This window comes from Synchiropus splendidus, chromosome 9 (assembly GCF_027744825.2).
Source record: "Synchiropus splendidus isolate RoL2022-P1 chromosome 9, RoL_Sspl_1.0, whole genome shotgun sequence".
NCBI lineage: Eukaryota > Metazoa > Chordata > Actinopteri > Syngnathiformes > Callionymidae > Synchiropus > Synchiropus splendidus.
Window position 1 is genome coordinate 10,059,376 of NC_071342.1, and position 18,703 is coordinate 10,078,078.

The 18,703-nt window shown below is 43.2% G+C and overlaps 1 protein-coding gene across 3 annotated transcripts in view; it reads right to left on the reverse strand.

The window, feature by feature from the left end:
* The window catches only part of camkmt (calmodulin-lysine N-methyltransferase), a 98,461-nt gene that overhangs the window by 20,776 nt on the left and 58,982 nt on the right, over window positions 1–18,703 (reverse strand). For all 3 annotated transcript variants that reach the window (XM_053874900.1, XM_053874899.1, XM_053874901.1), the window contains exons 4-7: window positions 15,273–15,333; window positions 12,826–12,877; window positions 6,793–6,856; window positions 1,852–1,918 (exon numbers count right to left, since the gene is read on the reverse strand). In XM_053874900.1, coding sequence (XP_053730875.1) covers window positions 1,852–1,918; window positions 6,793–6,856; window positions 12,826–12,877; window positions 15,273–15,333 — 244 coding nt within the window. The remainder of the gene's footprint in view (window positions 1–1,851; window positions 1,919–6,792; window positions 6,857–12,825; window positions 12,878–15,272; window positions 15,334–18,703) is intronic.

Consider the following 18,703-nt stretch of genomic DNA (forward strand, 5'->3'; position numbering starts at 1 on the left):
AAGAAAATAATTAAAATCTACACAAGAACACAACAACTCAAACAGGAAAGCCTTTGGTTTGCCGCAAACCCAGAGCAGTGGACTGACACCGAAACCTTTTCGCAATATTTTTTTTCGTAAGATCCCTGCTGCCATCAGTGCCGTCAAGTTTGTACGCCGGACACAGATCCACGTGAAATCCGGCAACATAGTTCCATCTAAGTCTGAACTAACTCAACCCACTACGCTGGGTCGCAGTGCTCCATTCAGTTCTCAAGAGTTTTTGGAAATCTAATTTCCTGCACTCAACAACATTCATAAAGGGAAGTGAGAGCCTCCACGCTCTGCAGCCCCCAACGACAGCAGGGTGTTGACCAGAATCAAGTCCTGGTCGGGCCTAAACTGAATCCCACAACAGTGTTGGTGAATCAGCACTGTGGTTGCTCCTGCTCTCTCCTCACTCTCCCTTTCACTCTCCAGACTGTCAGGCAGATTGAGGATTATTAATTAGGCATTATTAACACTCAGTAAACAAAACATTAGGGCCTGCTAGAAACACAATCTCCATTCCCTGCAGGAGGTCTGGACAAACACGCGCGCACGCACACATGAACACGCACACACTTCACGGCCCGCCCGCCCTTCCTCCCCCCGATCTTGTCCAATCGCATGGAAGCCTTCGCCCTCTCTCGCGGAGCGGGCGATGACAGGAGGCATAATCTGAAAAGAAAACAGTCCAAGTAATGTGGCCTAATTATACGTTTACTTTTTCACTCCATCTTGCTCTTGTGTAAATACACGCATGCGGGAAAGACAAAGAGTGCAAGACCAAGTGGACGATGTTTTTCTGAGAGCCTTCGATGGACCAGGAAGCTTTTGCGCAGGGAGGAGACTAGCATCTGCTATGGCTAGTTTGCTGCACGGTGGGCGACACGAGTCACGCAATGCTTTTGAGGCATCACTTCTAAGAAGACAAAGTACATCAGCTTTTTGTATTGGACAGATTCACAAACAATGAGGAACATTTTCTCCTCTTTTTTACTTCCTCCTTTTGAAAAACAAAGTTAAATGTACATCTTTGTTACCTGACCACAGAAAATTATATATTATATACATTTACTATTGTTTAATGAATGAGCAAACTAGCAAACTGGCCGAACACATTAGATTTTCTCCATATTTCCCGACTCATGTCTTCATTTTCTGTCCAGTACTCGGGTCTGTGTTGCACGTACAAGTGCAAAGTGTGTTTGGGGGGACGTTGTGGTGACTTGGGCAGGAGACTTGGGCGCATTCAGCAAGGCCTGACAAAAGATCAACTGATCTTGCAAAAAAAAAAAACTGAATACCGAGACCTCCCACCCCCTCCCAGACCCAAGACCAGACCGATGATAAATGCAGTTCATTCCGAGACAAGAGACCTTGGAAACGTGGTCTTCAGATGGAGTACTACTGCGCTAATGGTCATTGCAGTGGAATCCTTTAGCCATCGCTTCACCAAAACAGCTTTAATGAATGCTACTCTTGACAGAAAAGAGCAAAAATGCATCACGGAGGGTCCTGAATGCTACACAAATCCATCAAGCAGTCTGGACATCAATGTGCACGATAGGGAACACTTATGATGAGCATCAACTGAGGATGACAGAGCTGGCTTTCCTCCAGAAGACAAACCCATAATGCCCTGGTGTTTTTGAAATAGACATTTTGAATGCACCAAAATGGAGCTACAATCAGAATCTTTCCTCGGAACACATTCAATAGGTACAGGAACAAGGTATCTGTAGTGGTAGCAAGGTAAGAAGGTGAACATTTAACTTAATGGTTGCATTTAACACTGCTCGAGTAACAGATTAGATAAAGTTGTCTCACCTGCTCGATACATTCGCCGACCCAAAGAGTCCTGCTTGCTTGTTTCTCTCAATAACCCCACGCACGTCTGGGAGAAGCTCTTAAGGACAACCTTTAAAGACCATGAAGACATCATTGGAAAACCACATTCAGCAAGGCTTGAATTGTTTTTTGTAATAAGAGTACAACGTATTGAGCACCAAATTCTACTCTCTTCATCACTCCATGAAGCACCGCAAGGTGACACAAACTTTATTGGTTTTACAACAGTAGCTGGCAGAGGAATGGCTGCAGGCCTGGTGCACGACACAAAACACACTTCCTCAAAACACCAGCCCAAATGAGTGAGACAGAGGACACTTGAGAGTTCCCCCAACAGCTGAGCACATTATTCACCTGATACCTGAAGTGTCAGATGTCCGGCTCGCATGTGAGGAAAGACCAGAGACAAATGGATTTCCACCTGACAGTCCATCTCCCTCAGCAAGAGTTGCAAGAGTTCTGTGGTGTTCAGTGGTTCCTTTCCCAGACTAGGACAGTCTACAGAGCATCACATGTTTTGCATTGAAATGGACTCTGTTATCTCTCCAGATCAGAGGAACCAAACCATCCCGCTTCAGCTCATTATGTGTGCATTAAAAACCTAATATTAGGTGAGAGTTTTTTTTCTTTTTCTGCATCTGACACAATGATAAATGTCAGATTCTGATGTTGATAAAGAGAAGAGCAGGAAGAATGCCTTCAGAATGAGACATGACAATATCTGAGAGATGAACTCCAGTAACCGGTAAGTCGTCCAGCATCAGCAGCATCAAGCTGAAGATCAATTGAAAGGCTTTTAACCATCATCTCTCTCACACACACGCACGCACGCACACGCAGGCAGGGCGATTGATGTTAAGTTGTCTATTAATACACTGGCCTGTGGAGTTGCAAAGCAATTCAATTAGGATTTCCCTGTCTTTAAAGCCAGCAGAGAGCTGAGACAAATCCAATCGACGGGGAGATGGAGAGGAGAGCAGAGAGCAGGGCCGCGTGACAACTTGATAGATGGAGTGATAGCTGGAGAGCCAATTCAAAATGTAAAAGACTTTTCTTGGAAGTAACTGACGTCTATGCTGGCACAAACTCATTTACAAACAGAAGAGCAGAACACCTGCAGTGCACCGTCACTGTGCTACGCAGAGAGATGACAGAGCGAAGAGCAGATTACTGTAATCTCATCAACAGCACACCACTAGGGGAGAGGTCAGCGAACACGGACACCACTCGACAGCTCACCCCCCAAATCCACACCAAGCAGCTAAAATGTAGTTCAAGTCAGGTCTGTCAGGAGCCCAAGAAAAGTGCACCTCTTCCCAGGCTTTGATCGCTCATTTACTAGCTCTCCTCCCAGTCCAGCTCTGGGGTTTCAAATAGGGGCCATGGTTTCTGTGGAACCTTCAGTTAGGGGGAGAGAAACACAAAGTGCTGCAGTATGTACCTTTTTACCAAGGGACATCGAGAGCGATATGGTGAAGACAGCGCCCGATCGTCTCCCCCGCTCATGGCCTGACCTCTCCGTTTGGAACACGATGCCGGAAAGGAACACTTTCAGCCCCACGTGCAACACAGAAGGCAGGTTGTGTCACTATTTGACGCCTTGGGAGTAAGTATAGGTTGCCATGGACTGTACCCACGTATATGAAGATGAATGACAGTTCATGAGGACACAGTAACAAAAGAAATCTGAACACGGTGTACACATATCTTTGTGTAGACCAGTAGTTATCGAAATTAAAGATGATTTCCCCTTAGGCACAGAGGACACATACACATACCCACACACACACGTTTGTATTGCTACCCTAGTGTGGACATTTCTCATTGCCATAATGCGTTGTCTAGCCACTCACCCTAAACCTAACTGTCCTAAACAGCTAAGGTTTACCAGGACTCTGAACCAAACTTAAAAATCATTATAGTGACCCAGTTATTTTCAAACAGACCCTGTAGGTTCAAGCCAAATGGTCCCCACAAGGTAGGATAAACAAGTACACATTCATGCACCACCGGCAAGACAGACACAAATATGAAATGAAAGACTGAAGTATTATTAACTATTGAAGGAGGAATATTTGGTTTGGAATAGTGGCCATTGACATGCATCAATCATCCTTAATGGAACACTTGCATTGATTTTCAAGATGAATGTTCAAGGTCACAGCTGCACAGACTCTCTCCTCTCAATGGATCCTGTTTGTGTTGAATGTTGAAGGAGGTCAGTAAGTCTACTTTCCAGATATATCTGAGCGTCATCCATTCAAGTCCATTCTTTTCACATAAATCGTCTCATCTGTGTTTGTGTGTAAACCCCAGGTCGTATCACAACCTGCCATCTGACTATTGTTAACTCAACAGCAAGAGTGAGGAGTGTGTCGCAGGAGGAAGCGTGGTGATGGTCTCTGAATGGACGACATTTCCACTTAGAAATCCTTCATGTTTGTGAGACCAAACAAAGCAGCTGCTCAATCGTGTATTGTTTGTACGGTCAAGAGTATGAAGCTTTTGTCGAGCAGTACCGCGATCGGAGTAGTACTGTAATGAGAGTTATAAATGGAATATCAGTCGACTGGAAAAACAAAGAAAGTTTTGGGGTGGAGGGAGCAAAGCTCAGGTCAATTTTTCACACGTTCTCCTTAAAAAAATGAATGCAAAAACAATGTTTTTAGTCGAAAGAGTGCTGAAATAAATGAAAGGTTGATTTAAAAAATAGGTGTTTTTGTCCTCAGATTAAACCCAGAAGAGTCAGACAGTGACACAGCTGTCTGAGCTACAGGAAGAAGACCCCAAAAGACAAGCGAAGAAAACAAAGACGCAAATTGTATACCAAAGCATGCAGGCGATCAATACTCCACTCACGACAATAACTGTTGGCCAAAATATCACCTCAAGATTTGACCAAAAAACTTAATTATAGGCTTAAAACTTAACCACCGAAGCTTGGCAGACGAAGCTCGATTGTTCCCGCTTTTTTAAAAAACTCATCAAGTCGCAGCTTTAGCGCTTCTAGGACGAAATCTGACAGGACAGCAATTACTGTGCTCTTAACATGGCATTGTGGGCAGCTGGGATTGGTAGATGCCATGTTGAACGCTGGTGCTGGCTGCTTGTCATGGTGGGTGCCCCATCTGCTGCTTTTGCCTAAAGATAAAAGGAGGTGGACAGCTTTTCTTCTTTCACTTCAACCCTGATTTCAGGGCTGAGACGCCAAGGTTACGGCACACTGTGTGCTATGTACTTTCCACTCATGACGGCGTGACAGAGAGTCACTTCAGATTGATCAGAGGGGAGCAGACGGAATAGCAGATTCTTTTGGGCTTTTGCAAAATTGGGCAGAAGTTTGATCTATTTTTTGAGGGAGATAAACCAACTTTACTTAAGGAGGTCAAACTGAAAGCTAAAACAAGTGTGATCTGTCCAGTAACCTTGGTTAAATGGAGAGTAAGGGGAACAAAGAGCAGGGGAATAGACATCCCAGGGTTCAGTGTGGGGGTGTCTCTGACAGGATGGGGAAGTTTTGGAGTTGTGTCGGAGTTTGATGGGCAGAGAGGTGGACGACAACGACAGAACTTGGTCTGCCTTTGATCACAGACAAAAGTTTACCTGACAAGTGCCATTGAGGAAGTTGGGAAGCCAGTGAAAGCAATGATGTTAGAAACTAAGGGTTTGACCCACGCAATGCTGGTTTTCTGTCGCATGAGATGAGACACGCATCTTGAGGGTTCACAACTTCACTGACCTGGTGGATTCCTTCATTCCTTAACACTGTCCTGCGCAGTCAACAACAGTAACCAAGCTCAACACAAGTCCGGCCTCTTGTCAGAGTTTCAGGAATCATGTGCCGACTGGAAGCCTTTCTGAGTCAAATGACAGAGTTGAACACACATGGGGGCAGAACTCCACCAACAAGACACACTGTAGCTTAACAAAATGCTACCAAAAATTAGGTGACTTTAGTGACCTGTTTTTGTCCTAAAAAAACACAATTGCCGCAGGCCTGTTCCAGCAGGGGAGCATGCAGAGTCACATCACTGGGTTGTAGTCGGGATTTTTCCCCATTGTGGTGGCGTCTCTGACAGGGTGGGGAAGTTGATGGGCAGACAGGTGGACAACAATGACTGAGCTTGAACGAACATTCCGCTCTTTTTGGGACCTGGATCACAGACAAATGTTTACCTTAATGTACAAGGCAAAGCGCCATCTGAGGAAGTATTGAAACCCTTGAAAGTGATGATGTTGCTATCCAAATTTGGAGAAGGGGGTGCGTGTCTATACCAGTTTATAGACTCATAATAACGGGATATTTACTGGTTATTTCCAGATGTACCCAAGTTCAGTTTCTCATGAATGAAACCACAAACTCCAGCTCATGGTCCTGAGCCCAAACCAGGCCCACCAAGTCATTTTTTGTGGCATGCAAAAGCTTTACACGTCTTTGGAAGAAAATTTCAATTTAAAATGACTTTAAAGAACTACAAAAACACCACCTTCAGTGACGTGCAAAGATTAAGGTGTTCAAGCTTTATCGTTCTACAGGCTGTTTCAGAAAGTGATCTTATGACCCAGATAGAAGAGAATTCATTTACTGTACAATGGAAAAGCGGATGCATGGAAGCAACTGATGTGTTTTGATTCTCAAGTTGGCCTGATGTCACGTTCTGCTTCCACTTTTAATTCCAGTTAAAAAGTGACAAAGACAGGTTTTGTCTAATATTTAGCCTTGAGTGTGATCAAGTCCGACACCCGTGATTTAAACTGATATTGCTGCTGTGCATATTTTCAATCACACTCCCTCTAACGCTGGAGACGGCAACACAGCTCCAGATTTAAATAGTGAAACAAAGGTTCGCAGAAACAATTCCATATGAATGAGTCTGATGCACAGATAGCAGGGGGAGAGCGAGGACGATGAAAGGATACTCTGAATGGACTTCTCATTCCCATCTGATAGCAGGACTTCCGTCACGTCAGCACAAATGGCAACCTGAGAGGCAGGGAGACAGAAATGAAACAACAGTGAACAAAAGCAGCAAACCAAAAGTGCCTTTAGATGTCGAAACTATCTCTCTCTCTCTCACACACACACACACGCACAATAATGACATAACCATATCTACAAAGCTTCACTTTTCCGAGCCCAGCCCTCAAACCCATCTCTCCATTGCTCCCTGCCATCCCTCTCTATCTTCACCCCATTTTTATGTCTGCATTATTTTAATCATTCAATCAAATCAGTCAATACTTTTATCACGCTGGCTAGCAGTGGGGGCTGCTATCTTGCTATCACTCTGTTCAGTAATTGCATTGTGACAGGGGATGATGGCAAGCGCAGAGCCTTTTCATTTGACGCTGGGTGTTTATCGGGCCGAGCCATCACTCCGTTTGCCGCTGTCACTCTGCACTCAGCTCGCCAGGCCTGCCTGATGCCCTTCATATAACTTTGCGGTGCAGAAAAATAAAGGGCGAACCGGAGAGAACGCTTTTGTGCTGCGCTGTACGCCGCGAGTCTCGATATGACGCGTGCTCTACTATAACCCTTTTCCACGTTCACCGTCCCTGCTGACGCCGTCTCCAGTGTCAGGTTGTCAATGACTGTGGAGTGTGTGTGCAGGTGGCTACTGTACACACACAAATCAGCCTCCTCTTCATAGAGACTGCATTTAGAAGATAATGCAAATAATGCATTCATTTGAACAACTTGGAGGTCTGGACACATGTCGTGGCCCTGCGGGCTGCGTAAGAGGTGGTGGGGGGGGTCACTGAACGATGTGTGGCCAACCATCTGCTTAAATAAACGCAGCCACCTCCAGGCTAAAGTGGAGCATCCAGATGAAAGATCAGGGAGCACAGAGCACAGCAGCATGACCCTCCATCCTAGTCCTCACACACGCTGTCTGGCATCAAATGAGACACGAGAGAGTGGGTGGCTTTTCACTTGATCAGTGTAGAGGTGCAGCTAGAACCACAGATGATGTGTTTATTCACTAATGTCAAATCTAAGAAGCTTGTTCCCGGCCTTTTAAGTCACTTGAATATTAGTCAGGGAACAAGTAGCTGTCCAGCTAGGTTCAGCATCACAGTGTGTAGTGTTCGAGCTTCATACCTGATTCCACAAACACCTTCATTTCTAGAAGGGACATTTTTGTGCCCTCTTTAAGGCCTTATGAATGTCATATTTGGTTGACAATTGTTTATTTCATTAATAATTATTTCTCCCTTTCTTCTGATCATAACAACAGGTATTCAACTGAAAAAAGATACTGAGTTAGTGTGTTTGTTTTTGGCAGGCTAAAGATTATTGTATATCTGAAGGATGAATTATTTTCTATAAGCCCTAAAAATATTATAGCATAAGAGTAATCTCCAACATCAATAAATAGGTTCAGTAATATGGAGAACAAAAGCACTTATTAAAGCTGTTAATTTAACAAAAAAACATGTTGTACCCGCGGGCCCTTCTGGAATTAGCATAACGGGAATTGGAATCAAAATCTAAACCGAAATTGCTGCTGTGCATATTTTCAATCACACTCCCGCTAATGCTGGAGAGGGGGACAAACAATATTTCTAATGACTTTTCGCTGGGTTTTTTTGTAAAACATTGTGAAAATTTTAAGAGATAGGTTAGTGATTTTAAGGTGAACACGGCAGCGACCCTTCCTCTGGGAATGAATACTCCTTTATGAAGCCATAGCCGATGTGGCCAGAGTCAGTTGCATACATTTGACTTTTTCACAAGTAACATATTGAAATCACTTATGTGTTGCGCTGCAAATTAATGTGAGGTTCCACGATAGACTGTCTTGAGCATGTTCTTCATGGATTTAAAGTTATTTCACGACTTTTCCATTCTACTCTCTGCTGAGCGATAATAGATAGCAGTCGAGTCAGCCATGCTGGAGGATCCTTGAACGCGATTCAAGCTGGGGATAAACAGCTGTGGCCAGCTCGTGAGCTATTTACGAGGGCCTAATTTATGATTTTCCTTTTTACAGTGTGATGTATTGCAGTTTGTATTCATTTAAAACCTAACTAACATCCACAAACAATATGTGCGGGAGTCTGAAATATGATGGGTAATAACAACACACTTCAAAAAAGACAGTGATTCCATTTTATATGCCATTTCTCAAACATTAAACTGAAGCACATCCTGCTTTATTGGCTCATTGAAGTTATTTTGTCCAGTCATTATTCATATTTTTCGGTAATAATAATAATGCTAATAATAATACATGTTGGATTTAATCCCGACAAGAGCAAAAATCATTCGCATCTCCAGATACAATGATCTCCAAAGAAGTAGACTGAGCAGGCACGTCCAGTCTTGCAGTATTACACAATCTTATGTTGCTTTTTCACTGGATAAATGGACAAAGTTCATGAATAAATCAGGATTAATCATGGGTTAAATAACTTAAAGTTAAAATGGGCCACACAAGCAAAAACCATGAGACAGAAATTGAGTTTCAGACCACACTATGGTCACTGGCACTATCTGACTTGGAGAAACAAACTCACCCTCAGAGGTGGGAACCTGCTTTCATGAAGGAGAAAAGCTCCTAATGTGGACCACCACTTGGACCCTAACACGCTCCAAGAACCCTTCAGCTTAAGATCCGTGACCGCATTTAAAAAAAGGGAATATGCAAAGGAGAGCATTTAAGGTCAGGTAGTGACGTATACGAAACTTAGGAATGTGGTGTCGGTGACACGCCTGAGGAAGGAGGAGCGGGAGAAGTGTGAAGGAAGGAATCCATCTCCAGCCACCAATGTCAAAACATGGTGTATTGACTGCTGTGAGATAACACTAGGCTCCCTCACACTCACACACACACACACACACAGTCAGAATGGCAACCAGCAGATCGATGGGACACACAGACGCCTGCTATGCGACGGGACCCTTCAGACCAGGCTAATAAACCGTATAGCTGTCAGAGTGTGTGGCTGCAGGTGTCACAGTGAGTGTGAGTGCACCACAGCTTCCACAGCACGTGCACGGTCGGCTCGTTTCACTGAGGTTGCAGGAAACTCTCTGAGTTCCACTGAATAAAAGATAGATGTAAAACATGACAGGCGTGGACTTTGTTTAAGGAAGTATTCTAATTTCTGTATGATAGGATAAATACTAAGGGTTTATTAAAATACTAGGCAACTCTCCTCCTTTGAAGATGAAGGCGACGGATGCCAAGAGCAGATCATTTCCTTCACAACACTTGAAGCACGCAACTTATTAATGATCTTGTTGTAACCTTGGATAGAATGAAACAGAATTCAGGGTGTTGATCAGAAACTAAAGATGAGGATGGGCCTGAACCAGTGATGTAGTGGAGACCACCAAGCTGAGACCCCAACGAGAGCAAGTCTTTGAGGGCCCGAGACCAAAATCGATGAGGAGGACCAGACCAGGGCTGAGACCAAACTGAATACAAATATGCATGCGCCCGCGAAGAGTCAGAGCTGTGCCAATTCTCAGGACGTTGAGAAGCAAGGTGAGGGAAGTAGCTTCCTCAATTTTGAGATTTGCCAGCATTGAGGAATAGCCAGACTCACATTTGGTGGTGAAGAGTCACCGTAGCTGGAGAGTGGCGCGTCACTCAATGAAAAAACATGCAGCAGAGCCTGAATGATGATTTTCACTTCAAATGCAATATGATAGAATGTGCTTTTCAAATACAAAAATGTGCTCGCTGCCCAGTCGGCTGGTGACAGGAGTGGTTCCACACAAGTGAAAATGACATGACTCTCCGACCCATGTGTCACACGTTTAATCTTCATTTGATCGTTCGTCTGTTATCCATGGTGTCAAGTATGAAGTACAACTAGCACTGACAGCCGTCATGGCGACACGTCAGGGCAACGTGTGATTTAAGGAATGCCGCTTTTGCGCAATTCTACCCCCAAAGTCTGATGACGTATCGGCATTTAAGGGGTCACACGTAGTCACACACAGCCTTCAACACGTGCTTCTGAGGGCTAAGGTTGAGGGATCAGGTTGGGGATTAAGGGAGGAATTGGAATTCACTCCACTAGCCATTTGAACACCAGCGTTCATTTCTTACTGCAAAAGAAAGTCAATTTTTAAAAAGAAATCATGAGCTGACATGCTTTCTACTAGTAGTTGGTCCTGAGTTCGCCCCCCTTCATCGGTGTTGGACTCAACTGAGGCAGGGGTTTGGTGATTGCAGCTACAACACCAGCCAGAACAACAAAGGCATCTAGAAGAAGATTTGTTGGTGCAATGACAGAGAGGACGCTATCAATACATATTCGGAGAGATTTTCAAGATGCTTTTTAAATTTTCTTCTTTTTCTTACTATTTTGTGCGTAAGCTAAAAGCTAAAGAATAAAAAAAATCAATAAAAAATCTATATCTGATATCTAATATCATCTCTCTTGATAAGACCAGTAACAAACAAATAGAAGCACAAAAACCAGTGAATGGCAGAATCCAAAATGATCATTTAAAGCTTCTAAATAGAGCTGCAGCAACTTCACTATGACTAGAACTAACCAAGCATCTTCAGTGTTCATTTACGACCTGCTTTCATATATTGATCGAAGCATTAATCACGTTATTAGCTTGTGCTTTTTCAGTGGACTCTAGCTTGCTTTTCTACATTTCTTTCTCAGCACTGCACTCTGACTCTTCTTCTGTCCACTGAACAAACAAAGCTCGCGGATAAACAACACTCTTGCTCCTTTGATTCTTTCTTCTCAATAAAAGTTAGCACTGATTTCCTCTTCCTGGCATTGAACCACAGAAAAGTATTTTATCTCAACACCAAAGCTTTACAACTTGTGTGTTGTGAGTGTTTCCACTTGAAATGTTTTTTTAATGCTGTCAAGAGTATTTTTTTTTCTTTTTTTTAACCAGGCGGAGCTCTTTTGCTCTTCAATAGAAAACCAGTAGTGTCCTTAATAATGTTGTGCTTGCTGGCAGTTGATAAAGCAAATACCACACTGCAGTGGAAGGTGTAAAATACTCAAAAGATGAGTGCTCCACATCCTTCATAAAAGAGACACAACTTTGATGGATAAGGAGGTTAATCGTCAACAAGGTTGGAGACGTTTCATCAAGTTAATGAAAATGAAGTACAGCAGTCTTTTCATTGTTGTCTTTTCTAAAGAAGAGCATCAAAATAAAATGAAGCACTGCTTGTAATGACACAGTTTTACGGACATGTATTTCAAAGTTTGGCCCTCAGCATTCCCTGACCTTTAATGTCCCAGCTTGTCAGAATAAAAAGAAAAATGTCATGTGCTAAATTAATTAATTTGTTAATCTTTTGCACTGTGCAGCTATGATGCTATCTGAAACTAAAAAATAAAGAAAAAAAATATTCAAACTAAACATACACCTAACTGCATGATTGAACTGTATGATAAAATTATATATATATATATATATATATATATATATATATATATATATATATATATATATATATATATATATATATATATATATATATATATATAATGCATGTGCACACTGGCCTGCAATTATAAATCCCAGAAATATAGGAATAGAATACCTTCCACTACAGAGGAAGATGTTTTTGTCCAGTTTCATCTGGATTTTGGAGATTCTTTAGATGTTTTTGTTTTTGTCTGTGAGCTGAGGTAACTCTTCAGTTTTGAGTTTCATTGATTTGATTTGGATTTTGCTGTGTTCAATAAAGTCATGTGTCGTCGTCGTGAGTTTTGAGGAAGAGGTCTGCCTAGTCTCATGCTTCTCCATTTCCCCTGGTAATTACAGTGTAATTACACGCAATAAAGTTGATTCTAATTGTGATTCTGATTCTGAATAGTTAAATAAAAATACTCCAAAGGACGTGACGAAATACTGTCACATTGTTTTTTCAGAAATGACTTGGTGTAAATACTGCAGCAACATGTTTAAATAAAGACATACGCTGGGAGTGTGTGTGGGGCAAGTGTACTTACCATGATCCCTGCCAGACAGGTCATGCCTCCCCCCAACTCACACACAGCTCCCCTAGGAGACAGAGAGGAGAGAGAGCAGTGGAAATGAGCTTCACCTCGGCGAGAGCTGAAGTACTTTCACCCCATACAGGTGTGTGTTGCAGCTGATGCACATAAACACACGTTCTTTAAAAATTGTGCACACACAGACAACACAGTGGGCGAACAACTATCAATTCAAGCATCAACCTGAAAGCTGAGGACTGAACATTGAGAAGCACAAGCTCAATCAGCAGGGAATAGGAGGCAACACACAACACACACACACACACAGATGCTTGCATGCTCATTCAACCCCTCTCTCCATCTTCTTCACCCTTTCATCCCCCTCCGCCTCCAACTCCACCCCTGTCCTCTTTCATCCCTCTCCCTACCTCCCACCCTCGTTCGCTGACCTTCACTAGACCGCTCTGATCAATACGCCTCTCTTCCTCCACACCCGCCTCTTGAATGTTAAAACAGGAAATCAAAGGTTGATGTTCCACCTTGAGTGTGTATCAAAGGTGCCTGGTGCTTTTCAGGCCCCTGCCGGAGGCCAGAACCAGCACTCAGAGAAAGGGTGCCAGGGAAAGAGCAGCAGAGAATAACGCAGGGTGGCAGGATACGAGACAGCTCACGCAAGAGACAAATACTTTCAATCAGATTTTTTTTTTTTTTGCATGGAGCTCTTGAGTAACTGTCAATGAGCAGGTGCAATGAACTACTAAATATTTCTTTCACTTTCAAAGTGCCAAATAATGCTCCCCACTGAGACACTGCTGGCCTCCACTTCAACACTCCCTCCTCAGAGCTGTGAGACAGGACAGACAACAGAAAGTCTGATTTGTGCTCTTTAACCATGTCACTACACATGCAGATAAACTCTTTTGTTACAATGTGAGTGGTTTCACAGCGTCACGGACCATGGTGTCTGCTGACGATATTGTGATCTGTGAATCAGTTTAACGGGTGGAAGTGAAAGGGAGAGGGAAGCGCTAGAGGACAGTAGCGAGGTCAGTCAGAGTGAGGAGAGTTGAAGATGCTCAGGTTTTCATTGGGAGTCCCCAGGAAGGACAAGATTTCAAACACGTCTATCAGAGGGACACATGAAGACAAAGGCCTGACTCATATGGTTTGGACACGTGGAATAGGAGTGATAGGCTACATGGAGGACGAAGGATATTGGCCCTAGACAAAAGAGAAGAGTAAGACAACCAGATCATGGATGTGACAAAAGAGGAGATGAAGAGGATATGAGCGACCAGGGAGGATGGTAGTGTCCGTCTGGAGTGCATACACGCAGCAGAGCATATCTATCTCATCGGGATGGAGGTTTAGCCTTATAATCATCAACTACAGACTGAGATCATTTCTGGTTCCTGCAGCTACACTGGCATTTTCAGACATGTCAGTGTTATCATACCATTTGAACGGCCTGACTGTTGTTTCCAATCGCATGTTGGGCAATAAACTTTTTCCTCATGTACTTGAGCTACAGTGTTTTTTTCAGTCAATAATTGCAAAAAAATATTGACTACAGTGGAGAAAAGTCTGGTTTTCTCTTGTTTCTGATGACTGCAAACAGTGAGGAAAGAAAACAGTCAGTGTTCTCCTCAGCGCTTTGGGGGAGCTGTACGTGGGGATTTTTTCCCCCTTATGCGTACTGTTTTTCTGAAGTGTGACTTGCAATGTCAACACTCCCACACAGTCAACAGTTTTGAAAAAACTGAGTGCTGCTACAATAAACTTGCAACTCTGTCTGTATTGAATAACATGATGAAGTTGAATGGATTGACCTTTAATACAAGTAACATCCTACTTACAACCGGTCGTAAGTCGGATTGGACGTATGTCGAATGTCATTCAAAATAGCCGACGCAAGGGTTATAGATACTACTGTAGTGGTTGATGGCTGTGTGAGAGTGAGATGCTGGGATACTGTGCTGCCGTAACTGTCGTACGTGATGCTGCTACATGCTGCGGTGCCAGACATTGAATTGGGGGAAGAAAAAAAAAAAAGCATCTGCTTGCCGTGGTCGTAAGTACGGGTGGACATAAGTCGAGCAGGTCATAAGTCGGAAACTCAAAATGTAGTGTAGTTCCGATGGTCCCAGAGCCTGTGCAGTTGACGACTCGGTTGTCTAGTCGTTGCACACGTATCTGACTTTTTCCGTGACATATATTTACCTAGACCTTACTGGAACTGTTCTCATGCATACTGTATAAATATTCTGGTGTCAGTCTACCAAAATAATTGAAAATAACATCTGGAAAAAAAATAGTAAAAGAAGCGCCTCCTAGTGGTTGGCTGGTGTATGGAGTTGTGGTGTAACTTGGAAGAAAACGCTCATTTTGACAGCATATAGTATCTTCTCTGACATAAAGATGCTCCAGCACTTTTGCTAGCCACGAGATCCAGAGTTCCTTACTTGAAGATGTGGCGGTTCTGCAGGCAGTAATGAGCCATCACTTCCTCCGACGGCCACACACCTGAAACAAAGAAGAATCCTCATTTATACTCATCCGTTCGCAGCGACAGATCTCCTGCACAAGCAAGCATTCCATCCCGTGCTTCCAAACACCACAGAAAAAGCCTTTGATTCCAGCATCTGAACCACAGAACGTTTGGATATTGGTACCACACCAGATAAAACAATCAGCGGAACATAATTGGGGTACATTGTGTTCCGCAGTCTATGTTCATTTGCTTCTCTGGTGCTTTTTCCACCTTTTCTGTGATCCAAGGCTTTTTCTGTCTGTCTGCGCTAAATCCTGACAACACACTCTCTCATTGGCCACCAAGTATGCAAGTGTGTGTGTGTGTGTGACAGGGGTCCAGTGGGTGATAATCACAGCATGCAGGCCTATCTGGCTTATCACCTACTGTCAGCCCTTCTCCTTCTGCTCTGTGGGTAACACACACTAACACACACTGGCCTGCAATTTCCCTACTCTCTCGACACAAACACGCACACACACACAAACAAGCCCATCTTGGCAGTCGACGAAGTAAACATTCATTTGAATAAAACTTCGGCTTTTTGCTTCTGGCTTTGAACAAGAAGGTTGGGATTGGCGCCGGCGGTGTGTGTGTGTGTGTGTGTGTGTGTGTGTGCGCACAGGCATCTGTGAGTGTGTATTTACGGGAGCTGATAGGAGTTGTTGAGAAAAGAGAATGAGGGGATATAGAATGAGTTGGAGAAAGCGAAGCGAGGGAGGGAACGGAGGCAGAAAGAGATAGAAATGAGCAAAGAGGGAGGGAGGCGGCGAGAAAAGGTGCTAGTCGATATAATAAGCGGCTTACAGACGGTCTCTCTTCAAGTCACAGGGTGAGACATCGGCGCTCTCTCGCTCACACTCGCTCACTTGCTGCTTGCTCCGGTCCGCCAAGATTAGCTCAAGCAAGCAGGATTTAATAATGCCTATTGATAAAATGTCCAAATATTCCTTTTCCCTATTAGAAAAAAACGCACTCTACTTCTCGGCACACTTGCGGGCGCACACACAATCTGTATCTGAGGAGTGTCAAGACATGTCGCGCTTAAATACGGTGACATTTTAAACTTCATCCGTTGCCGTGAGACATGCCATGTAGTCATAGAAAGTTTGTGCTTATTTCATCATTTTTCAGTAGAAGAGAGAACAAAGGAGCTTCATAAATTCATCCACAATATTTTGCTTACTGGGCCAGCAGTGCTGCTGCCTCTGAGCAAAACGCCTCAGGGTTCGAAGTTTTCTCCAGGTACTCCATTCTCCTCCAACCTCCTTCTTGCAGCCATTGTGGTACTTCTAAATATTGATACTTTTTTTTTAGTGGTGAGTCAATTTAAAAGTTGTGTTTGCATTTAATTATCCAACAACAAACTCTTCAGTTAACGTGCAGGTTTTCATTCCATAAGGATGGTGAAAGTCCAAGTTGCTGTGTCAAACCAAAAAAAAAAAAACAGACGTGACAGGTATTCTGCCACCTACTCTTCTCACTCAAACCAGAAATGAATTAGAATGGGGTTCTACCGCCTGTACGAATATTACCTTTGAATAAATGATCATTGAATGGTTTATAAAAGCCACATGCTGGGACAGAAAACAAAGGCCGGTCGGAGTCATGGAGGTGTCAGAGTTGGAATGTGGCCTGGGATCGGATTAAGGGTGTGCAAAGCCATCGCGTAATCAAAGGAGAAACTTGAAACCAGACTAATGAGGCATACAGTATTTGGAAACCGCACCTTGGAAGTTGCCTTGGCGGCAGAGTGGTGACACAGTCCTCACACCAGAGGCAACATTTGTGGCTCTCATGCTAGACGATGCCATGATAAGAATCAAAAAGTAGGTAACTCACCATGATGGCGGAATTGAGATATAGGATTATGACCAATTATGACCTATATTTTCATATTAACATAGAGGGTTGAATTAAGTCGCCAACAAACAATTTCTCTTACACACAAATTCCCAGAAAGAGTGGAGCAGTTTATTGTGCCTCCTGAAATAATTTTCTATTTAATTCTAAACATAAATATAGCAAGCAAACCTAAGAGTGAAACATCACTGTTGTTAAAAAAACTACACTGTAAATGGACTTCATTGAATAAATAAATAAATAAATAAAAAGTGGACACTCCAGTTCATTGAGAAATGTTTACAAGGTCCAAATCCAATTTGCTGACTCTACGTCAGTGAACGTGATTCCGGGCATTAGCTCTCGACTACTAGGTAAGACTGCTACAGCTTAACAGCAGAACTGACGAGTAGAACTTTGTTATGACACAGTTTCCACCTCCTACCAGTCTATCAGGTCTTGAACTAAGTCTGTGTTGTACCACTAACAAAACCCTTGCCTCACCTCCTCCCTTGCTCTTGAAAAAAAAGGGGGGGCCCAGATTATGTATGCAGACATCACGAGACTCGGTAAGATTCTTTTCTTCAAGTTCCTGGAATGGAGATTTAAACTCTTGACGTTAGGACTCCCTCCAGCAATGAAGCTTTACCATCCAACACAGGAGTGTTAAGATGATGTAAAGATAGTTCATCCATGAGTTACAGATCATTCATGTTCAAATGGAAATGAAGACTCAAGACTGAGTTCAGATTGGTGATTTGGTGGGGTGGGCAATACCATTTCGTATCGAGCCACCGTTGCTAGAGGACATCAAGCCAAATGCCAAATTTTACAACTTAAACAGCATTGATAAAACACTACAAAAAAAAGGAGGAGATAGGAAACAATGTAAATACTTACGCCATGCCATGAATTGCTCAAAATCGGATTGTTTTACTTTTTCAGTGTAACTTTACTTGCTATGAGGAAGACCAACTGACACATAAACCGAGTTCAATTTAAATTCAAATAAAAATGTTTGTTGAGAAAAGAAAAACTTATTTTGTAGTTCTGCTCTGACTTCAAGAGGACCGTATATTTCCAGACAAAGAGCCACATGTGGTCACTGAGCCACACATTGCCCACCTCTGCTCTAAAGCCTCATTCATTTCAGTGTCAGTTTGATCCTCGGACTGCGCACTGTGCGATGAAAACGTCAAATAACTAGAATCCAAGCCTCTTTAACTCAGCAGCAGATGGTCTGCTACATCGGGAATAAAAGAGGGGAATCCATAATCAACAAATTTGGGGGAAACAATGAGTCACTAACTAAAACAGCATCATCAACCCTTTATCATTACACCTCTGCTGACATCATCACATGAAATGTGTCATGTCTGGGCTCCATTCATTGTGTGCGAGTTTAAGTCCTTCACACCCTCAGACTGACGCTTCAGCCGCATGGCTGAGGGACACATCAAGATTCAAGGTGGTAATAAAGCACTTGACTTTAGCTTCAACCTAAATCTACCTGCACTTTAA